This window comes from Dipodomys spectabilis, unplaced genomic scaffold (assembly GCF_019054845.1).
Source record: "Dipodomys spectabilis isolate Male_0828 unplaced genomic scaffold, ASM1905484v1 ptg000076l, whole genome shotgun sequence".
NCBI classification, from domain to species: domain Eukaryota; kingdom Metazoa; phylum Chordata; class Mammalia; order Rodentia; family Heteromyidae; genus Dipodomys; species Dipodomys spectabilis.
This window is the reverse complement of record NW_024870753.1, coordinates 10,037,624-10,060,891: the sequence shown is the minus strand read 5'-3', so window position 1 is coordinate 10,060,891 and position 23,268 is coordinate 10,037,624. Positions and strand designations below refer to the sequence as shown.

At 46.1% G+C, this 23,268-nt stretch overlaps 2 protein-coding genes across 2 annotated transcripts; one reads left to right on the top strand and one right to left on the bottom strand.

Annotated features, from left to right (window-relative positions):
- Window positions 1-4,583: 4,583 nt before the first annotated feature.
- Window positions 4,584-7,844, bottom strand: LOC122110241 (basic proline-rich protein-like). Its single transcript, XM_042682738.1, has 3 exons — window positions 7,819-7,844; window positions 5,221-7,010; window positions 4,584-4,633 (listed from the first exon to the last, which is right to left on the bottom strand). The coding sequence occupies exons 1-3, from the start codon at window positions 7,842-7,844 to the stop codon at window positions 4,584-4,586; spliced, it is 1,866 nt and encodes a 621-aa protein (XP_042538672.1).
- On the top strand, window positions 5,780-22,395 carry Birc2 (baculoviral IAP repeat containing 2). The gene is made up of 9 exons (XM_042682987.1): window positions 5,780-5,881; window positions 7,534-9,485; window positions 9,575-9,674; window positions 13,597-13,675; window positions 14,651-14,699; window positions 17,598-17,840; window positions 20,357-20,611; window positions 21,367-21,408; window positions 21,793-22,395. Exons 2-9 carry the CDS (start codon window positions 8,609-8,611, stop codon window positions 21,984-21,986), a joined length of 1,839 nt encoding a protein of 612 aa, XP_042538921.1. The 5' UTR covers window positions 5,780-5,881; window positions 7,534-8,608; the 3' UTR covers window positions 21,987-22,395.
- Window positions 22,396-23,268: the final 873 nt, after the last annotated feature.

Sequence of the window (23,268 nt, the reverse complement as noted above, 5' to 3'; positions counted from 1 at the left end):
GTTGTGGTATAGTGGCTATTGTGTAGTTGTCCTTGAGCAGAAGGTCCTCTTCAGGCTCCTGTGTGGAAGTCATGGTTCTTAGCTTCTGACATTGTTTCAGGAATTGGTAGGAACTCGAAGGGGTGAGGCCTCACCAGAGGAAGACCTCCAGTCCCCAGCCCCTTCCTCCTGGCCCTCGCTGGTCCCACTTCCTGCCTACCATGATGCTCTGATTCATCACAGGCCTGAGAGCACTGGCACCTGCTGGACATGGACTGCAGCAGCCCAACTGTGAGCCCAGCCTCTCCTCTGCTTAAATTCCTTCTCTCAGGTATTTGTCACTGAGCTGCATGGACTAAGACTAAGTAGCCTAGACTGGCCTCAAATGCGTGATCCTCCTGCCTTAGCCTCCTGGGTGCTGGGATTACAGGTGTATACCACAACACCCAGTCTCATGAAGCTGTTTGAACGGTCTTACTGTAACAGACAGACAGATCTGTGGTGGCATGTACCACAGGGGATGTGGCAAAGCACAGGGGATAATGCTTCAGTACTTTCTAGCCATAATGAGGCTATAGTTTCTTTGTCTTGTTGCTAAATGTGCAGTGTTTTCTGTTCTTGTGGCTGGAGCTACTGAGTCAGTCAAAGCTGACTCAGTAGAATTGGGTCTAAACATAGGATCATAGTTTTATGCAGAACTGGAGCTCTACAGGAAATCATGGGCTACAGGCACAGTTGAAGTAGGGGTTTAGGAATTGGAGGCATTGAGAGGAAAGTTAACATTTTTAAAAGAATGTTTCAGGGGCTGGGAAGGTGGCTCAGTGGTAGAGCGCTTGTCTTGCATGCATGAGGCCCTGGGTTCAATCGTCAGCACCACATAAGCAAAAAGAAAAAGGCCGGAAGAGGTGTTGTGGCTTAAGTGGTAGAGCGCTAGCCTTGAGCTGAAGAGCTGAGGGACAGCTCCCAGGCCCAGAGTTCAGGCCCCACGACCGGACCCCCCCCCCCCCACAAAAAAAGAAGGTTTCACACTTCCCCCAACAGCTTGACCTCTTGTAAGTGGATTCAGACAATGAAATTACACTCTAACCTGGCTTCAAAGTATCCAGACATTTTGAGTTTTGTTATCTTTGTAGCTAATGTTAACAAAAGGAAAGAAAAATCCAGGCACAGGTGGTGGCTCACACCTGTAATCCTAGCTACTCAGGAGGCTAAGATCTGAGGATCCAGGTTCAAAGCCATGCAGGGCAGGAAAGTCTGAGACTCTAAGGCCTAGGAGTGGGCTGCAGAGGTCAATATAACAGCCAGAATAGTAATGAATCAAGATGGGCTCAAAGGGGTATCTCTTGTGTGTATGTTTGCCAGTCCTAGGGCTAGAACACAGGTTCCTGGCCTTTTTAGCTCAAGGCTGCCACTCCACCACTTGAGTCACAGCTCCATGTCTGGCTTTTTGGTGGTTAATTGGAGATAAAAGCCTTACAGACTTTCCAGTGAGACTCCTTTTGATGTGGCTTTGAACCATAGTCCTCAAATCTCAGCCTCCTGAGCAGCTGGGATGGCTGGTGCCCTCCAGGAGTCCCATGTCGTGGACATCACAATGCATAGAAACTGCAGTTTGTTAGTTTGCTGCTGCAGGGCCACATCTATCCCCGCACTGAGGCGTCTGTCTTGCATTTGCTGTGTGCCCCACATGGACATGACTTAGTGCGGTTTGGGCCAAGCTGAAAATACCACAGGAGTAACTTTCCTGGGCTGGGAGCGGGAAGGGTTGGGGTAGGTTCCCTTCAAGAAGAAATTTCAGTTATGTGTAATAAAGTCTGAGTTTGTACCTTTGGCCAGATATGAAATAGTATGGGTTCTGTCCCCGCCCTCCCCCTGCCAAAAAAAAAAAAAAAAAACCATTTTCACTTGGTGCTGTTGAATTAGTTATGGAATTTTTGTTAGGAATTTTGTTAAGAGGCTAAATATGGTTGTGCATGCCTGTAATCTCAGACTCCTTCAGTTACAGACACTTCAGAGACGCCACCCTGGGCCCAGAGGTTCCAATAAGACCTGAGGGGTTCTGCTGTGAGCAATTATAACCTGTTCAGCCATGCCCCTCTGTAAATTTATTCAGACAAATGAATGCATCATCTTTGTTTTTCTTTTTTTTTGGGTCCGGAACTCTGGGCCTGGGCACTGTCCCTCAGCTCTTCAGCTCAAGGCTAGCGCTCTACCACTTGAGCCACAGCGCCACTTCCGGCTTTTTTTTCTTTTTTCTTATGTGGTGCTGAGGAATCGAACCCAGGGCCTCAGGCATGCAAGGCAAGCGCTCTACCACTGAGCCAACTTCCTAGCCCCAATGAATGCATCTTTGGTCTGTGGAAGTATTCAGGAAGTACTATACCAGCCTCTCCCATCGAGAGAGAAGCCCCTAGTTTTAATTACAGCACTTTAGCTTAGTTCGGTGACAAAACTTTGCTCCTTAACAGCCCTGGGGACCAAGAGCTCATTCTATAGAGGCCTATTCTGTATTATCAGATATCTGCATTTCTGTTTTGTGCTTTAACATATCCAACCCTATTCTTCGTTTCCTATAGAGGTAACAGGGCTCTGGCCAGAAATACGAGGAAGAGAACGTGATGGGAAGTCAGGCCAACACAAACCAGACCCTGTAAGTGTTCTGAAAGATTATGGACCAGGCAACTGAGCAGAGTCCATCTCTCTGTTCGGAGGCGCAGTAACTAATTCCTTGGGATGAGAATGTTTCTTCTGCTAACAGGCTGAGCTGGGAGATTTCTTCCTCTTTAAATGTTACTATTGATTAAGTTCTAAGACATTGATAAAGTAGAGAATCCTAGGTCAAATTCTATACTCCTTCAGATATTGAAAGCCATGTTTTGAAAGATGAATTTATTTACAAGAATCACGTAGGAAGCAGGACTTGGAACTGTTTTCTGGATGGCATTTTATCTTGGGAGAGCGTAGGAAAAGCTCAATGTGGGCATAGCATCTTAAGAATAATAACAGACATTTACTGAGCAGTCATTGTATAGCACCTTACTTGAGAACTACTGCAGTGAAGAGACACAACAGCACAGAGATGAAAGTGGAGGCTCTGGCTTAAATGGCTCATGATCTTTTCTCCATTTCCAGGCTTTTTTTTTCTCTTTTTGTCAGTTGTGGGGCTTGAACTCTGGGCCTGGGCACTTGTCCCTGAGCTCCTCAGCTCAAGGATAGTACTCTACCACTTGGGCCACGGAGCCACTTCCAGTTTTCTGGTGGTTAATTGGAAATGAGTCTCACAGATGTTCCTGCCTGGGCTGACTTTGAACTGGGATCCTCAGATCTCAGCCTCCTGAATAGCTAGGATTACAAGCGTGAGCCACCAGCGCCTGGCCCAGGCTCTTTTCTTGAGGTCAGGTATTTTCAGGCTGATCCAAGAAAGATCAGACTGAAAGCTGCCTATAGCATGCAAAGAGCATGGCTTGAGTAGTCATCCTCCTACTCCACCCCCTTTAATCTACTTAGCTGTTTTAGCAAAAACCCTAAGTCAGTTTAGTAAGACTCCTCCCCTGGATTGGTATCTGAACACACCTGATATCTGTTCAAGTTCCTCGTTCTCTGCTTCAGAGGTGTAAACCTTCTGCAAAATCCTACTGCTCTTCTTCCAGGCCTTTCTCACCCACCAGGCCTCTCTCTGCTGGGAATAAACCTCTAGTTTGAGAGATTGAGTTCTCTCCTCTGTTAATGCTCTTCTGTTACAGTGCTCTTCTTGCTGTAGTCTTGAGTAAAGTCCTTGTTAGCACTTTCACAAGTGTCAGGATATTTTTCTTTAATAATACCATACAACCAACCCCAATGTTGTTTGCCAAATTTTTAAAAATAAATAAAACACTACTATATAGTTCATGCAGAAGACAAAAGATTTTCAGTTTCATAGTGGAATGAGATAAAAAGTTCACTGAAATAGCATGCCTTGCCTTAGACTGGCAATAATCCAAAAGGTGACAACACACTTTGGTGAAGTTATGAGGCAAAAGAACATTCATAATTTGGTTGGATTACAAATGCCGACATTCCCATTGAATAAACAATCCAACGTCTGGAAACATATCCTAAAATAAGACATATGCCCGTAACTTCATTACAGCACTGTCTCCAATCCTAGGGTTTTGTTGTATAAATTACCAGGTAAGTCTTTTCAGCCCTGTTTTCTCTTTTCTTCTTTTTTTCTTGAATATAAAAGATGTTAAAGTGGTAACCCCTGCAGATGTACAAAGCAAATTAAAAAAAAAAATCGACAAATAGCCAGGCGCCAGTGGCTCACGCCTGTCATCCTAGCTACTCAGGAGGCTGAGATCTGAGGGTCGCGGTTTGAAGCCAGCCCGGGCAAGAAAGTCTGCGAGACTCTAATCTCCAATAAAGTACTCAGAAATGGTCCAGTGGCTCAAGTGGTAGAGCACAAGCCTGGAGCACAAAGAGGTTCAGGGACAGAGCCCAGGCCCCGAGGGACAGCCCCAGGGCTTTAATAACGGAGTACTCCATGTTTGTAGTGTAAAAAACAAAACTGAGTGGACGGACAGACGTGAAGATGTGCCACAGAAGACTGCCAAGGCTGCAAACGGCTATGTCTGGATATTGCGCAGCCTTTCGCGGGGCACTGGCTCGGGGGGTTCTGAAGGGCGAAGCCGCTCAACCAAGCCCAGTCTGCTTTATGTCAGCGCCAGAGTCGAGGGAGGGAAGGGACTGGGCTCGGGATGAGCGATCCTCGCCCACCCGGCTCCGCGGGTCCTTTCCGGGCCAAGGCCGCCCCCGTCCTCGCGTCCTCCCCGCGGGGGTCTACTCCCCTCCCCCGCCGGGCCCGCGTCCTCCCCGCGGGGGTCTACTCCCCTCCCCCGCCGGGCCCGCGTCCTCCCCGCGAGGGTCTACTCCCCTCCCCTCCCCCGCCGGGCCCGCGTCCTCCCCTCGGGGGTCTACTCCCCTCCCCCTCCCCCGTCCTCGCGTCCTCCCCGCGGGGGGCTACTCCCCTCCCCCGCCGGGCCCGCGTCCTCCCCGCGGGGGTCTACTCCCCTCCCCCGCCGGGCCCGCGTCCTCCCCGCGGGGGGCTACTCCCCTCCCCTCCCCCGCCGGGCCCGCGTCCTCCCCGCGGGGGCCCCCTCCCCTCCCCTCCCCCGCCGGGCCCGCGTCCTCCCCGCGGGGGCCCCCTCCCCTCCCCTCCCCCGCCGGGCCCGCGTCCTCCCCGCGGGGGGCTACTCCCCTCACCGGGACCCCCGGCGCCGCTTCTCTGACGGGCGGCTCCACTACTCACGCTGGGCCGGAGCCCCGACCCGCGGGCCGGGCCGAAAGGACGGGGGCGGGAGCGGCCGGGCGCGGAGTTCCCCCGGCCGCCGGGGCCACGCTGGGCCCCGGGGTTCCCCGGCGGGCGGGTCGGTCCCGCGGAGGAGGGCGTGGGGTGCGGGCCTGGGACCGCGGCTCCGGGGCGGGGTCCCGAGCTCCAGGCCGCCCTGAAGAGAACCAGCGCCGCCGGCGGCCGCTGGAGACGTCGTCGGCCGCCGCAGGCCGGGTCCGCAGCGCCGCCGGGAGGGGGCGGCCGCCAGCCTCGTCCTCCGTGGGCCGCGCCGGGGCAGGCGACCGAGCTCCGGCCAGGGACGGGCCCGCCGTGCTCTCCAGCCGCGTCCCGCGGGGCGTGCTGGCCACAAGGGCCGGGGACCGCGGCCTGGCGCCGCCGGCGGCCGCGCGGCTTCCCCTCCCATGGGCGTAGCCCCGGATGCGCCACTTCTGGACTCCCGAGAGCCCTCGCGCGGCGGCCGGGCGCGCTGACGTCACGGCGCGCCGGCAACGGTCCAGCTGGGCAGCTCTGGGGGTCGCGGGAGCTGAGCGGCTGTGAGCGCGGGCGCCTCTCGGTGGGCGCCGCCGCTTCGTGGTGAGAGGAGGCCTCCGGGGCGGACGGGGGCTCCGGCGAGCCCGCCTCCGAGGCCTCCGGGACGGACGGCGACGCTTCCGGGCCTCCGGGGTGGGGGTTCTGGGGCGGCGAGGCCTCCGGGGCGGGCGGGGGTCCCGCGGTGGCGGGGCCTCCGGGGCGGGCGGGGGTCCCGGGGTGGCGGGGCCTCCGGGGCGGGCGGGGGTCCCGGGGTGGCGGGGCCTCCGGGGCGGGCGGGGGTCCCGGGGTGGCGGGGCCTCCGGGGCGGGCGGGGCCTCTGGGGCGGGCGGGGGTCCCGGGGGGGGGGGGGTCCCGGGGTGGCGGGGCCTCCGGGGCGGGCGGGGGTCCCGGGTGGGGTCCCGCGGTGGCGGGGCCTCCGGGGCGGGCGGGGGTCCCGGGGGGGGGGGTCCCGCGGTGGCGGGCCTCCGGGGCGGGCGGGGGTCCCGGGGGGGGGGGGGTCCCGCGGTGGCGGGGCCTCCGGGGCGGGCGGGGGTTTCGCGGTGGCGGGGCCTCCGGGGCGGGCGGGGGTCTCGCGGTGGCGGGGCCTCCGGGGCGGGCGGGGGTCTCGCGGTGGCGGGGCCTCCGGGGCGGGCGGGGGTCCCGGGGGGGGGGGGGGTCCCCGCGGTGGCGGGGCCTCCGGGGCGGGCGGGGGTCCCGCGGTGGCGGGGCCTCCGGGGCGGGCGGGGGTCTCGCGGTGGCGGGGCCTCCGGGGCGGGCGGGGGTCCGGGGGGGGGGGGTCCCCGCGGTGGCGGGGTCTCCGGGCCTCCGGGGCGGGCGGGTGTCCCGCGGTGGCGGGGTCTCCGGGCCTCCGGGGCGGGCGGGGGTCCCGCGGTGGCGGGGTCTCCGGGCCTCCGGGGCGGGCGGGCTCGTGTGCGGGGAGCTGGCCGCGGTGGGCTTCGGTTTCACCCCGAGGCCCCGCGTCCGGCGCGGCGGTGACGAGGAACGGGGTTTCCCGACGGTTTGGTTGCGGCCTTGACGCCAGGGTTTCCTCCCGGTTTTGGCCGGGTCCGGAGCTGGGCGGGCGGCCGAGTCTCTGGTTCCCCCGCCCGGCTGCGCCGCCGGGGCCCGCGGGTAAACCCCCGGTGCTTCCCGGCTTGCCCGGCGCCTGCCGTAGGTGGCCCGGGGAGCGGGCCTGGGCGTGGGGGCGCGGAGGCTGCTGCCCAGGCCCCGCCAGGCCCAGCCTCGGCTCTAATTTTTGGTTTGCTTTGGAATCGCCGAGGAAGGCTTTATGGGCTTATGTGGCTAATGGCTCCTCTTGTTAAAGGCACCGGCCCCCGAGCGGCTGGCTGTTCAAAAGGAACTCTGGTGTCTTCCCCTTGCGGTGGACCCAGTGGGTCGCCCTCGCCCAGGTCCCCTAGAGCTCAGCAAAGTGCTGGAGCGGTCTTTACCTCGGAAAGGGAAGGGCCCTGGGCTAATTCCTTTTTTTTTTTTTTTTTAAAGTGGCACATTGTAAGACAGTTTTTGCTGTGATGCGTGTATCGCGTGCGTTCAGCTGTTTTCCCAACCAGAAACTAAGGGTGATCAATGGCTGGAATTAAACTCTATTATCAAAAGAGTAAATCATTCTTAGACTTTACTGAAGAAGTTGAAGAGTCTGTAAGTTGTATTTGACACATAAGCACACTTTTCTAAACTACTTTTTTTTTCCTTTTCAGATTTACAGCCCTGGAGAATCTTTCCTTGCTTTTTTCACCCCCTGCAGAGATAAACTCCATTGTGGAAACCTTAAAACTTTATAAAGGGACGTGGTGTGAATTCTATGGAGTGTAATTTTGTGTATGAATTATATTTGAAGTGTTTTGGAGCATTTTCAGAAAGAAGGCTCCATTCGATATAATCAGTTCCTTTAATATTTTGTTAGGCATTTACAATAACAAAAGCTAACTCTCTAGATAAATTGATTCATCCTTATACATAACTCATAACAGAATGGCCCTTACATGAAGAGCAGGTTAATTTTTTTCATGTAGTATAAAGTGTATGTTGTGAAATTTTATGGATAACAAGTTTATGGGGAAAATGCTGTCCATTGGCCAGGTATAATAAAGTGGTAGGGTTAGAAGTGAAGTATACAATATTTAACTAAGAAGAGTAAGTTTGTGAGCTTTCAGCAAAATTCATTTGTCATATATACTATACCAGGCTTAGACTCAATAAAGCTTCAGATGCTGCCTTCTCCAAAAGTTGACTGGAACTAATTTGACCCACTTTTAGTATTGTAATAGTTAACTATATGAAATTTTAGGTAATGTTAACTGTAGGAGACTAATTACTTGTGTTAGAATAAAATGAGGATGTTTTGGATGTCCTGCTAAAGTGCTTATCAGGGTCAGAAGCCTGCATGCTAACTTGTGGCATGATCAGTACTTGGCTCCATACACAGGCTTCATTGCTTGTCATCAAAAGCAAATTAAAGGCATATTGTAGATGTTTAATAGTTTCTTAAAATTTTGAGAATGTGAACCTTTTTGAAAGAAATTTAATGCTTTCAGAAAATCATAAACTTCGGTTCTTTAGGTGTATTTGATCAGCTTATGAGTAAAAGACTTAATATAATCCCATAGAGTACTAACTAGTATCTTGGTCACTTAAGAGAGATTCAACTAAATAGGAATTATATATAAATAGGAGTTTATCATTCTTTTTAGTGATTAGAATCCACTTTAGTGGGAAGTGATAAGAAACTGGACATATAAGTATTTAGATATCTAAAAGTATTGTTACCTATTCATGCACAAAACTACCTCCCAGAGTTGCTTAATATCAGCTAGGTGTATAATGGAAGATAGAACCTTCTTGTCAAATTGGACAGAAGACAAACAGAAAATGAAGTATGACTTTTCCTGTGAACTGTACCGCATGTCCACATACTCGACTTTCCCCACCGGGGTTCCTGTCTCAGAAAGGAGTCTTGCCCGGGCTGGCTTCTATTACACTGGGGTGAAGGACAAGGTCAAGTGCTTCTGCTGTGGCCTGATGCTGGACAACTGGAAGCGAGGCGACAGCCCTGCGGGAAAGCACAAACAGCTGTACCCCAGCTGCAGCTTTGCTCAGAGCCTAACTTCAGCTACTCTGCAGTCCACCTCTAAGAACACCTCTCCAGTGAGAAGTGCCTCTGCACATTCCTTGTCCCCTCCTCTGGAACACAGCAGCTTATTCAGTGGTTCTTACTCTAGCCTTCCGCCAAACCCTCTTCACTCTAGAGCAGTGGAAGACCTCTCTCCACTGAGGACAAACTTCTACAGTTATGCAATGAGCACTGAAGAAGCCAGAGTTCTTACTTACAATGGGTGGCCCTTGAGCTTTTTGTCACCATTAGAATTGGCAAGAGCTGGCTTCTACTATATAGGACCTGGAGACAGGGTAGCCTGTTTTGCCTGTGGTGGAAAGCTGAGTAACTGGGAACCAAAGGATGATGCTATGTCAGAACATCGGAGACATTTTCCCCACTGTCCATTTTTGGAAAATTCTCTAGAAACACTGAGATTTAGTATTTCAAATCTGAGCATGCAGACACATGCAGCTCGAATGCGAACATTTATGTACTGGCCACCTACTGTTGCAGTTCAGCCTGAGCGGCTTGCAAGTGCTGGCTTCTACTACGTGGGTGAGAAATGAGTAGTTGTACATTGTACTGTGTTTGTCTCGTATTAGGACATACAGATAGCCAATTTTTGGCCTTTTTCCTCTCCTTAGATCGCAATGACGATGTCAAATGCTTTTGTTGTGATGGTGGCTTGAGGTGTTGGGAATCTGGAGATGATCCATGGGTAGAACATGCCAAATGGTTTCCAAGGTAATTTAAGATTTTATTTTGTTTTACTTTTTGGCAGTGCTGAGGTTTGAACTCAAGACATTGCACCTGTTAGACATACACTGCCACTGAGCTACACTCCCAACTCCCATCAGAGTAATTGTTTTGAAAAGTATTCCTACAAAAAACTGTAGGCTTAGAAGTAGAACTGTGCTTACATGGTTATGATGACTAACTAGTTTTTTGGAAGTCTCCATGTATAGCTGGGTAGACCTTGTAGTTTTATCCTCCTTTCTCAGCCTCCTCAGAGCTGGAATTACAGGTATGAAAAGCCATGTCCAGCCCAGTACAGTTTTTTTCTTATGATGGGTCTATCGCATGCCTTCTGTTTAGCCAATGTGTCCCCTGCTTATTTTGCCATACTTGGAGTTGAACCTAGGGTGTTTTTTTTTTGGTGGGGGGTCCAGTTGTGGGGCCTGAACTCTGGGCCTGGGTGCTGTCTCTCAGGCTCTTCAGCTCAAGTCTAGCGCTCTACCACTTGAGCCACAGTACCACTTCCGGCTTTTTTCTTTTTGCTTATGTGGTGCTGAGGTATTGAACCCAGGGCATGCAAGGCAAGCGCTCTACCACTGAGCCACCTTCCCAGTCCCCCTAGGGCTTTTTGTATACTAGGCATGCACTTTGAACACTGAGCTGCATCTCCAGCCACTTAATAATATCTTCATTATAGCCTAGCAAGAATTTGGGTGCTCCGTTGTTAGAATTATAAATTAGTTCTGAATTTGTAATTGAGTTAGCTTTGAGAACTTGGGCTTTATTTGTAAAATGAAGGGGCTGGATTAACTGATTTTAGTTACTGTCATAAAATATAGCATAAAATTGACTATTTTAACCACTTTTAAGTGTATGTTGTTGTTAGCAGTAAGTCCATTTACATTCTCATCACTACCATTCATCTCCAGAACCTTTCATCTTCTCAAACCAAAACTCTGTAGATAGTACACACAAACTCCTTTTTCCCATACATCCTCTGGCAACCACAGTTCCACTTTCTGTTTCTAAATTGACTATAGTCAGATTTAAGTAGAATCATGCAGTATATGGTTTTGTACATTGTGAAAGTGCATTTCACAGCTTAAAGAATCTCTTGAACCTTTTCAGGAAATTTAAAACCCTTATTTTTGTGAAACAATGACAAATTTCAATTTTATTAGGGATCAGTACATTGCTTGAACTCAGGGCCTGGGTACTGTCCCTGAGCTTTTTCACTCAAGGCTAACACTCTACTACTTAGAGCTAGAGTGCCACTTCTGGTTTTCTTGTGGTTAATTGGAGGTAATAGTCTCACTAATTTTCCTGCCTGGGCTGGGTTTGAACCATGATCCTCAGAGCTCAGCCTAGTTGAATAGCTAGCTAGGCTTAGAGGCATAAGCCACTGGCAAGAAATTATACTCTTGTGTCATCACTATATCAAGATATATTTTGACTTTTTTTCACTCTGAAAGATTGCGTGTTTAATGTACTTAAAATTAATTTTGTAAGAGACATGTTTTAGTGTCACAATTGAAGATGACTTAATTTCACTTGACTCTATGGAATTATGTACATATAATCTGAACTTTAATTCATGATACCAAAACCAGTTTCCAGAAACAAAACAAATCTTTATATTTGAAATTTGTGTTGTGTTTAAAATGGTTAGCTGAGGGAAAAGTGCTTCTCTGAAAATCACAGGTATCATTTGCGAGTAAGCTTTTATGTCAGTAAATTAAAAACGTAATTGGATAGTCATTATCATTATATTTTAGCCCAGCTCACTTACTCATCAAATATACTAGGGATCTGATAGTCTGTGCTCCCGTGAGTTAGAGATAGGGGAATATGGAGCAGCCAGCGTCGTTGTTGCTGGTGTCTTTATCCACTATAGATTTGGACCAGTCAAGTAAAATTTACAGTTAGAAAGCATAGACATTGTACCATAGACATTTCATGTCTGTAACTAGTACAGTATGAACCAGTCAGCAATAAAAATTTGTAGTTCGACAGGCTGTCATCTGGGGGACAAGTTTGGATGTTCGGGATGCTTGCATCTTCATTACCAAATTCTGTATGAGTTCAGTAGATTTATCCTCTAATAGTATTCTGCGTTCAAGGGGAAGGAATGATTTTGTCATTAGTTTCTTTTGAAAAGGTTTTTTTTGAGGTCTAAGAGTTGACTTAATAAGTTTTCTTGCATACAGTCACCTAACCATGGATGCAGTTAAGACAGAGGACATTTCTATTGCCAAAAAGGTTTCCTCAGACTCCTTGGGAGACACTCTCTCCTCCTACCCCAGGTCCTACGACCTCAGGTCCTTCCTATCCCAGGTCTGTTCTCTGTCCTGTAGTTTTGCCATTTCCAGGGTGTCATATAAGTAGAATAAGTCATACAGCTTGTCATGTGCACAGCATAAATCATACAGCCTTTCATGTACACAGAACAAATCATACAGCCTGTCATGTACACAGAACAAATCACACAGCTTGCAACTTGAGTCTGACTTCCTTCAGTTAACATGGTGCTTTTTGTTATTCATCCGTGTTGCTTGTATATGAGTAGTTTGACCTTTTTTATTACTAAGTAGTAATTCATTAGATTTTACATCACAATTTGCCCACTTACTAAATGGACATTTGGGCATTTGGGTTATTTTAAGCATAGGTAGACACTGGGTGGATATGTTTTCATTTTGCCTAGGAATGGAATTGATGGGTTATATGGCTCCCTGTTGATTTTAACTTTCTAACTGCTCAATTGATTGGAGAGGGGAAAGGAGGGTGAATATGGTCAAAATACTTTATATACACCTGTGAAAATGGAACAGTGAAGCTTGCTGAGATTGGTTTGGGAAGGGGGAGGGGATTATATGCATATATGGACATGTAAAAGGAAGCTTTTGTGAATAATTGATGCTAATAAAAATGTGGAAAAAAAAACAAAAGAAGAAACCAAATTGTTTTCTGAAGAGACTACCATTTTGATTTTACCTGACAATATTTAAGATGTACTGGAGTTATATATCTTTACTAATACTTGGCATGGTCAGTCTTTTTTATTTTAGCCATTCTGATGTAATATAATGATATTTCCCTAATGACTTTAAGAATCATGTATGTTTGTGTCAGTTTAAATTTTTTACCTATGAAAATTAAGAAACTGAAAAAAATTATACTTTTTAAAAAGATGAAGTCTTGCTGGGCAATCGTGCCTCATAGCTGTAATCTTGGGAGGTTAATTTGGGAATATTGTGGTTTGAGGCCAGTGTCAAAAAAGGCTGAAAGTAGTAGAGTGCCTGCCTATCAAGCATAAGACCCTGAGTTGAGATTCTAGGAAGGCCAAACACCAGATTAGGTCCTGAGGGTTCATACATTCTGCATACAAGTCCTTTTATCAGGTGTGTCTTTTGAACTTTATGACTGTTTATAATAAGCTTTTTGAGGTATAATTGCCAAAATTAGATCTGTTGAAAGTGTGCAGGGATGGTTGGATATAAGAATGTGTTTTGAAAGTTTACCAGAGTCAGGATTAATAGCCAGCATCTCACATAGAAACTTTGTATTCCTTTGGTGAAAATAATACCTACTACCAGCAACTTTCAGGTGTACAGTGTAGAGTCATGTCATCATATTGTACATCAGATCCTCAGAACTTAGAACTGAAAGTCTGTACTGTATGTTTTTTGTAGGGGTAGGAGGCAGGTTGTAGTAATGAGGTTTGCATTTGCTGAGCTGGTGCTCTACTGCTGAGGTACACTAGCTTTTTTTGCACTGGTTATTTTGAGATCAGGTCTTGTTCTTTGCTGGGGTCACATCTGGACTACTGGGTTGTTGGGTAAAATGCTTTTGCTATGAAAGCCAATTTTCTTGAATGATCAGGTTATATTTTGGTATGGTACAATTTTTAAAAGTATTTCTCCTCTTTTAGGTGTGAATTCTTGATATGCATGAAAGGTCAGGAGTTTGTTGATGAGATTCAAGCTAGATATCCTCATCTTCTTGAACAGGTAAATATATTTTAAAAATTAATATTGAAGACTGACCTTAGTGGCTCATGCCTCTAATCTTACCTCTGTAGGAGGCAAAAATTTTGAGGCTCATGGTCTAAGGCCAGCTTGGTAAAAATGTTAAAAGTCTTGTCTGCAAAATAAAGAGTTAAGGAAGATATGGCTCAAGTGGTAAAGTACCTACTTAGCAAGCACAAGGCCTTCAGTTCAAAGCATAGTACCATCAACAAAGGGAAAAAAATAATGTTGATTTCTGATATTATAGAAATATTATTACAAGTGGTACTTATTTCTATGTTCTTACTAATTTAGGTACATATTTTATATCTATATTAGTGATGCTTCTTGCAGTTTTGGTATATGATGACTCATGTAATACCCACAATCAGTAGGCGGAGACAGCTAGGACACCAGGTGTGTGCTACCAGGCCCAGCTCTTGGTTGAGGAGAGCTTGGTGACTTCCTCTTCCCAGGCTGATCTTCAGTTGTAGTCCTCCCAGTCTCTGCCTCTTAAGTAATTGCTAGTATTAGAGGTGTGAACTACCAGCATTGGGCTAGTTGAGACCATTTGAAAGTAACTCAGTTCAGTTACTTTCCAAATGGAGAAACCATTAGTACATCTTCCTGTTTTACTGAGGTGAGAGACTTACTTGAATTCTGATTTAGGGTAAGTAAAGCTTAAGGAAAGCTATGTAGTCATTACAATACAACAAGGAAAGCCATGTATTTAAATGACCAGTTTTGCCAGATGTGATGACACATAACTGTAAACCCCACACTTACTTGGCAGGCAGAGGCTGAAAGTTAAAATTTTGAGGTCAACTTGGACTACATTGAGAGTTCCAGCTGGTCTGGGATACATAGCAAGATCTTATCTCAAAAGAAAAAAAATATATGTACATTTACTTAAGCTTACTCTTTACACTGTTTGAAATTTCTGATTTTATCTGTTAACTTTTATTGTATTATTTATAGTTGTTGTCAACTTCAGACACTGCTGGAGAAGAAAATGCTGATACACCAAGTATGTATGAGAATATTTCAAATACAGAATGGGAAGTGTCATGAGAATGTTCATTATAAAAGTATATAAACGCAAAGGAAGGAGACTGGGTACTAGTGGCTCACACTTGTAATCCTAACTACTCTGGAGGCCGAGATCTAAGGTTGCAGTTAAAAGTCAGACTAGGCTAATAAGAATCTCTATGAGACTCCTATCTACAATTAAGTACCAAAAAGCTAGAAATACGGAGCTGTGGCTCAAAGTGGATAGTGCCCATGCCCTGAGTTCAAGCCCTATTACCAGCACACACACACACACACACACACACACACACACACATACAAAGAATTTAAAAAACAAAAAACGGGTGCTGGTGGCTCACACCTGTCATCCTAGCTACTCAGGAGACTAAGATCTGAGGATCACGCTTCAAAGCGAGCCAGGGCAGGAAAGTCTGTGAAACTCTTATCTCCAGTAAACCACCAGAAAACCGGAAGTGGCTCTGTAGCTCAAGTGGTAGAGCACTAGCCTTGAGCTGAAGAGCAGAGGGACAGCGCTCAGGCCCAGAGTTCAAGGCCCACAACTAACCAAAAAAACCAAAAGAGTGTTGCCGAGAAGAAAGACCTAGGAAAAGCATCGAGAAAGTTATCTACAAAAATTCATGGTATTCTGAAAGATTCTAGTGAGTTTGCCAGTGTTTCAAGTGCCAGCTTTTCTCAGTTGAAAAGTCAAGACACAAGCAAAAGCCGGAACCACAGATACCTCCAAGTAGTGCTACATAAGAGGTGCAGGTGGCCTGCCCGGGTGGGGTGAGAGGGGGAGGAGGGGATGAGCTGTGGGGGAGGGGAAGGACACCTCTAAGCAAGCTAGCCTGGTTTAGAAAAGGCTCAGGTAAAACACATCACTAAAGGTTGAGGAAAACTTAGTATCTTTGGATTGGAACTTAATTTTAGCCACATCTGTCAATAATTACATGTATCCAATATACATATATTATGTCCATATCAGTGTAGATAATTGTTTTATGTACTAGTTACAGCTAGAAAGAGGTGTTAAGTTCTTGGTATATTAAGAGAGATACTGGCACATTTGCAACAGGACTGGCTCTGAGGACTGGCAGGAGGGTTTGGTAGTATTGGAAAGCAGGGAGTGCCTGAGGACACACAGCCATCTCTAGTGTCAGAGCAGAGCGGGCAGCAGCTACCCCATCTCACAGTTTGTACCCACTGGTGTCGAGGCCTCCAGGCCTTCATTCCCTATGCCAATTTCATAATGACTTCGTATTTTTATCCATACATTTCTAAAATCTCTTTCCCACCTTGCTCTTAGTTCATCTCCTTGCTTCACTGAGAAAAATCATACAATCTAAAGAACCCAAAGGAAAGTTTTTCCTTCTCATTAGCAAAACCACCAGTCTGCATCATATATCCATGTACTCTCCTGTCTTTTCTTTTTTACTTTTTCTTTTTGAGACATGAAATAGCTGTGTAGCTGGCTTGGAACTTGTGATCATCTGGCCCATCTTCCCAAGTGCTAGGTTTACAGATAGGCCCCATCATGCCTGACCTCATTCTCTGGATTCTAGGTTTGGTCCCTTACTGGATTTTTTTTGAGGGGGAGGGGGCAGTCCTGGGGCTTGAACTCAGAGCCTGTGCACTGTTTCTGAGCTGCTTTGGCTCAAGTCTAGTGCTCCACCACTTGAGTCACAGCGCCATTTCCAGCTTTTTCTGTTTATGTGAGGAATTGAACCCAGAGCTTCATGCATGCTAGGCAGGCATCCTACTACTAAGCCACATTCCTAGCCCTTACTGTGGATTTTAAAATTTTGCTTTAGCAACATCTTGTGTCATGTTCACTAAAAAATTGCTAGCTTGTTACTTGACCTCTTAGCATTGGTGGACATGTGGAATGTTTTGGGGACAGTCTCATTGTGTAGTTCTGTCTGGCCTTGAATGTGGTCCTCCAGCCTCAGCCTCTCCAGTGCTGGGATTTCAGCCTCTCACTGCCATGCCCTCTCTGGTTGGTTGGCTTCCCTGACACCACACTTTTTTCTCCCCCTATTTCTTTGTTGGTCAACAATTTCCTTCTCTAGCTGCTGTTTTATTATGTTTCTCATCTTCATGTTATTTGATCTCAGCCATCTTTTTACAGTTTAGGGTATCCAACCCAGGTCCTGATAAGTCCTAGGCAAGCATTCTACCACTGTTTATACCCTCAGTTCTCAGTCTAGTTTGTGTGTATGCTCATGTGTGCATGTACACAAATAGTGCAAGTGTGTACACTAGGGATAGAATCCAGGGCCTCGAACCTCTAACACCTGTTCTCTACCATTGAGCCCCCCAGCTTCTGTCTCCCTGGCCCCTCCCCCTCCTCTTGCAATGCTGTCTATCAAATCCATGTTGTTGAAAAGCTAGAGAAGCATTTCAGCACTGAGTCTTGCCCTCGTCTCAGCCCATTTTTTATTTTGTGGTGAAGGTATGCTCATCTGAGCACAAGGACATAGGTGTGTAAGGCTAGGGGAAGGAGTCCAGGGCCTCATGCATGTCAGTCCCCTGTCTATAATGAACCTTTTACTTCACCTGTTTTCCTGGCTGGAGGTCATTTTTCACTTCTAGATTTGTGAAGTGTATTGATTTCTAAAAAGGAATGTTTATCAGAATCATTTGAGGATATTTTTAAAGCGATACGTATTCCTAGAATATTAACTGGGATATAATCTGGGAGTCATTTTTTAAAATGTTGCATATTAGCTATGCTCCATTGAAACATTACTCAGTTCAGCTTGTGTTGGAGTTGTAGATAGCTGATGCACAGCTCGTCTCCTTGATCGGGGTGTGAGAGGAGTGGCTAGTCATGTCCTTGTTCTTCCCATAGTGTTCTGATTATGGAACTTAATACTCAAAATGTCTTTTCAAATAGTTGTTCGTTTTGGACATGGAGAAAGTTCTTCAGAAGATGCAGTCATGATGAACACGCCGGTGGTTAAAGCTGCACTAGAGATGGGCTTTAGTCGAAGCCTGGTGAGACAGACGGTTCAGAGTAGAATCCTCACCACAGGGGAGAACTACAAAACAGTTAATGATATTGTTTCAGCACTTCTTAATGCAGAAGATGAAAGAAGAGAAGAAGAGAAAGAAAGACAAGCAGAAGAGATGGCATCAGGTATTGGACTGTTGGTGGCCTCTGTTCTTCTTCAGTGCAGCTCCTTGGATGTGCCAACTATGGTGATTGCTCTCAAGGAACATGGAACTAGTGGGGAAGACTGTGTTTAAGCTTGTAAGGAGAGATTGGAATAGTTGATGCACCATGTTGTGTGCCCATGGAGCAAAATGTTTAGAAACTGACTTTTACATTGAGATGCATTTGTGTTTCAGTTCTGGCTGGCATCAGCCATGAAGTTTGCACTTTATTCACCTAGTTTCAGCTTGCCAGCCTGTGGAACAGGGATGGTAATCCCAGTCCTGTGAAGCTGAGATTTTGTAAACAGAATATCCCTCAGCGCCATACCACTTATCAAAAACATTTTTTCCTATTAGATTTATTTGGAAGGGGGTTGTGGATTAATCACAGGACTTCACATGTGCATGCACTCTTCCACTGAACTACACTTACAGACTATTAGATTGATAGGGAAGCCGGAGGGACAGTGAAAGAAAGGTCTGAGAAGAGTGAAAAGATTGAGGGTCTTACGTAGTAGAGTCACCCAGATTGAGTTACATGAAATCAGTCACCTAGTCACTTTAGGCTTGTGACTCTGCTATGTTGTAGAGACTTGGGTTGTTGGGGAGGGCTGTGTAAGGAATAAGAGTCATGCAGGACGTTACAAGAATGCCATTGACACCTCCAGCTGAGGCCTGGATTAGAATGCTGTTAGACCTGGATTAACTTTTATAGTAGTGGACTTGGATGTGATGTGGGGACCTCAGAAAAGGGAAAGAGTAGACTTAGATTTGCAAGCAATCCAGATGGATATGAAGGAGAATGATAGCTTGTCATCAGAGAAGGGAATGTGATAGCTGTGCTGTGGACAGAAAGTCCCCTTCCAAGCCGGGCGCCGGTGGCTCACGCCTGTCATCCTAGCTACTCAGGAGGCTGAGATCTGAGGATCGCAGTTGAAAGCCAGCCTGGGCAGGAAAGTCCGTGAGACTCTCATCTCCAATAAACCACCAGAAAACCGGAAGTAGGGCTCTGGCTGAAGCAGTAGAGCGCTTGCCTTGAGCTGAAGAGTGCAGGCTCAGCGCCCAGAGTTCAAGCCCCACGACTGACCAAAAAAAAAAAAAAGTCCCCTTCCATAGGATGTAGAGGGGGAAGGAAATTGGGCTTCTGTTTTCTAATGTATTGCTCAGTAGATTTATGCCTTGCAGCAGTATAGATTTTCTTTTGAAAAATCTGCAGTAAGCATCTGAAGGAGTTACATGGAAAATACCTTGGGAATTCATAGACTTGATAAGTATAGTAAATTAACTGGAGTTTTTTTGTGTGAATTAATATAAAACATTTGCTTTTGTGGGGATTCCAATACTGGGGCTTAAACTCAGGGCCTTGAGCTTTTGCTAAGCTTTAAAAAGCTCACAGCTGGAACTCTGCCACTTGAATCCACACATCCACTTCAGGCTTTTTGTTGGTTAATTAGAGGTAGGACTCTTGGGGATTTGTTTGGCCAGGCTGGCTTTGTACCATGATCATCAGATCCCAGTCGCTTGGGTAGCTAGAATTTTAGACTTAAGCCACTGGCACCTTACAAGAATTTGCTTTTTAAGTAAGATCAAGCTTGATTTATACATAGTTTAAAAAAATTGTCACACCACTGGGCGCCGGTGGCTCATGCCTGTAATCCTAGCTATTTAGGAGGCTGAGATCTGAGGATCACGATCCAAAGCCAGCCCGGGCAGAAAAGTCTGTGAGACTCTTCAATAAACCACTAGAAAACTGGAAGTGGAGCTGTGGCTCAAGCGGTAGAGTGCTCGCCTTGAGCTGAAGAGCACAGGGACAGTGCCTAAGCCCAGAGTTCAAGCCCCATGACAGACCCAAAAAAAAAAATTGTCACAAATCTAGAGTTATAAAATGATAATGTGTCAGACATTGTGTTAAGTACTTTGTGTCTTAGATAACAGTTTTTTGAGGAAGGTATCACTACTGGGTAGGAGTCTGAGATGGATGAGAAGACACTAGGTACTTGGCTACTAAGCTGCAGTAGACATGCATGGGAGTATGAGAAATGTGAGTGGGTATTGAGAGAACCGTAGGCCTGTGACACGGGGTTTTGCAGCTCATTCTCTTCTCGTTGTTCCCTATCTGCAAATGAGACAGTTTATCTGAAGGTACTTACACAAAGTAAAATGATGCAACCAGAAGTCAGATGGAATGCACAGGGGAAAAATACTATCCTCTGAAGCTTTCTGTTTATTTCCCACAGAATAAAAGAGAAGCAGGGTCATAAGAGGTGTTAGTATGTTAAATATAAAAATTATACAAACAGAGACCCTGGGTATATTCTAAATTGTGTCTTGGTTTAATCAGGAAATTTCCCAAATGACAGATACTAAAGTGCAGACAATAACCTTTTCTTTTCCAAACTATATTTACTGATTCAGTTGTTTATGGGGTTAGTTGGTTCATTATGTGTGTGGTTGAAGGTGTTTAAAATTTAATGCCTTTTTTCTTTTCTTTAAATGAAGATGACTTGTCATTGATTCGGAAGAATAGAATGGCTCTGTTTCAACAATTGACGTGTGTCCTTCCTATCCTGGATAATCTTTTAAAGGCTAAAGTAATTAATAAACAGGAACATGATATTATTAAACAAAAAACACAGATACCTTTACAAGCAAGAGAACTGATCGATACCATTTTAGTTAAAGGAAATGCTGCAGCCAACATCTTCAAAAACTGTCTACAAGAAATTGACTCTGCATTATATGAGAACTTATTTGGTGAGTTAAGAAAATTATTTTAAAATCCTTAAGATTATGGTCATCTGGGGGCTGGGAAGGTGGCTCAGTGGTAGAGTGCTTGCCTTGCATGCATGAGGCCCTGGGTTCGATTCCTCAGCACCACATAAGCAAAAAGAAAAAAAAAAACTGGAAGTGGCACTGTGGCTCAAGTGGTAGAGCGCTAGCCTTGAGCTGAAGAGCTGAGGGACAGCGCCCAGGCCCAGAGTTCAGGCCCCATGACCGGACCAAAAATAAAAAAAAAAAGATTATGGTCATCTCTTTTTTTTTTTTTTGGGTTCGGTCATGGGGCCTGAACTCTGGGCCTGGGCGCTGTCCTTCAGCTCTTCATCTTTTTTTTTTTTTTTTTTTTTTTGGTCCGGTCATGGGGCCTGAACTCTGGGCCTGGGCGCTGTCCCTCAGCTCTTCAGCTCAAGGCTAGTGCTCTACCACTTGAGCCCCAGTGCCACTTCCGGCTTTTTTCTTTTTGCTTATGTGATGCTGAGGAATCGAACCCAGGGCCTCATGCATGCAAGGCAAGCGCTCTACCACTGAGCCACCTTCCCAGCCCTTGTCATCTCCTTATTAGCAAAATAAATCCAGTTAACAAACTACAATCTATATATTATACTTATTTTAAAATACTGGCGTCTTTAACTGTCTAAGCCTAAATGTAATGCATAGATGGGGTGGGGTCCCCGCCATCCAGTAGGTAGTAGGTGAAACAGTGATGCTTTCTGTGTGTTCTCTCCATTTAGTGGAAAAGAATATGAAGTACATTCCCACAGAAGATGTTTCAGGTAAAGTAGAATTGAGTCTTTTTTTTTTTTTTTTTTTTTGTCAGTCATAGGGCTTGAACTCTAGGCCTGGGCACTATCCTTCAGCTCTTCAGCTCAAGGCTAGTGCTCTACCACCTGAGCCACAGCGCCACTTCCGTTTTCTGGTGGTTAATTGGAGATTAGAGTGTCGTGGACTTTTCCTGCCTGGGCTGGCTTTGAACCTTGATCCTCAGATCTCAGCCACCTTAGTAGCTAGGATTACAAGTATGAGCCATCTGTCCCCAGCTAGAATTGAGTCTTAAAAGCTATATTTGTTGTTGTTTTCAATGAGTAAAAATTGAATTTGTTTAAATTAATTGAATTCTGGATTCTGAATTACTGAATTCTACGGTTCTTTTTTATTAGGTCTGTCACTGGAAGAGCAACTGAGGAGACTGCAAGAAGAACGAACTTGTAAAGTGTGTATGGACAGAGAAGTCTCTGTTGTATTCATCCCTTGTGGCCATCTGGTGGTATGCCAGGAGTGTGCTCCTTCTTTAAGAAAATGCCCTATCTGCAGGGGTATAATCAAGGGCACTGTTCGGACATTTCTCTCGTAAAGAAAAGTAGCCTTCATATAGTGTTGACTTTGGAAGCCATCTGAAACAACGAATTACTGATTCTTCAAATTAGCCATTTTGCCCTACTGCTTTCATAGTCTTGTTTGATAAAGTCAGTATTGCGTACTGCATCTGTTTGTGTAGTTGCAAGGGACAATTGAGACTTGATGCGCCAAGTTTGTAATGTGTGTGAGCGTAGGAAGTATTGATGGAGTAGCAGTGACTAGTAGGTGCCTGGACCGCCTGGACTGGATGTTCTCCATGAGCTCTGATAACGGGCGGCCATGCATTATACCAAATTCTCCTTGGTGTTTATTATGGAAAATAGGATTTTTCTGTTACTGGTAAATAAGGTCTCTCATAGTTTGTGAGAAACATTTTAATAAAATGCTTAAAACAGTTTACATCATTGAAATGTACTTTCTGCCTGATTTCAAAAGTAGTTTTCATGTCTTCATTGCACCCAGTTGCCACTAGGTAAAGTATTTACGTTAATGAAACAAATTAAGAAGTTCTTTTTAAAATGCTGTGAATCATGAGAATTCCTATATATAATAATCTGTAGTTGTCTCTTTTCATGTAAATTTAATATTGGATGAGGACAATTAGTACCACGAAAATCTTTAATAAGTGAAGTTAAATAAATCTGTACTAGGATTTTTCAAAAAAAATAGTATAAATGTGTGTTGTTGTTGTTAGTGGTGGAATAAGGTGGTAGTACGCAGGCAGTGTCTGTGCCTCCGTTTAGAGAGTAGTAATTTTTTACCTTTCCTAGATCTAGCTTTAGCTGGGTAAGGAGATTTAATACAAAAAATTCTCCATTATTCTCGGGCCACAAGATAACTCTTTAGATCTTTGAAAGTTAGAATATACTGGGATGGATGGATGACATGTGTTCTAGTCCCTTCTGGACCTTTTCCATTCTGATGTTCTGACCCTGGAATCCAGGCCTATCAGCAAGAGAAAAATCTCTCCCTGCCATTATGGAGAGTGTGGACTGAGGGAATTTTCCACCTCTTAAATTAATGGGCAGAAAATACAGATTCTTCTTTCATCCCGAACCTGTTAGGATTCATAAAAGATGATCAGCTTTCCCAAGGAGTCAAAAGCCCTTTAGTCATACAACATCCAGCATGTCTAAATCATAGAACTAATCCTGAGATGAGGATATAGTGTAGTTCAGCGATAGGGTGCTTGCCTATCACGTGCCAGGTCCTAAGTTCAGTCCCCAGCACTGTAAAGCCAAATACAAAAGAACTGGTCCCCTTGTTAATATGCAATG

What these genes read in the sequence shown, in the direction of transcription:
- LOC122110241 (XM_042682738.1), bottom strand. Translation starts at nt 7,844, where the DNA reads ATGAAAAAAATTAACCTGCTCTTCAT. An exon ending in AAAATTAACCTGCTCTTCAT is followed by an intron (nt 7,011 to 7,818) that starts GTAAGGGCCATT and finishes CCCCACGCCCAG; the next exon opens with GCCCGCTCCCCGGGCCACCT. An exon ending in AAGCGGCGCCGGGGGTCCCG is followed by an intron (nt 4,634 to 5,220) that starts GTGAGGGGAGTA and finishes TTCGCCCTTCAG; the next exon opens with AACCCCCCGAGCCAGTGCCC.
- Birc2 (XM_042682987.1), top strand. Translation starts at nt 8,609, where the DNA reads ATGCACAAAACTACCTCCCAGAGTTGCTTAATATCAGCTAGGTGTATA. An exon ending in TGCTGGCTTCTACTACGTGG is followed by an intron (nt 9,486 to 9,574) that starts GTGAGAAATGAG and finishes TCCTCTCCTTAG; the next exon opens with ATCGCAATGACGATGTCAAA. An exon ending in TCCCACAGAAGATGTTTCAG is followed by an intron (nt 21,409 to 21,792) that starts GTAAAGTAGAAT and finishes CTTTTTTATTAG; the next exon opens with GTCTGTCACTGGAAGAGCAA.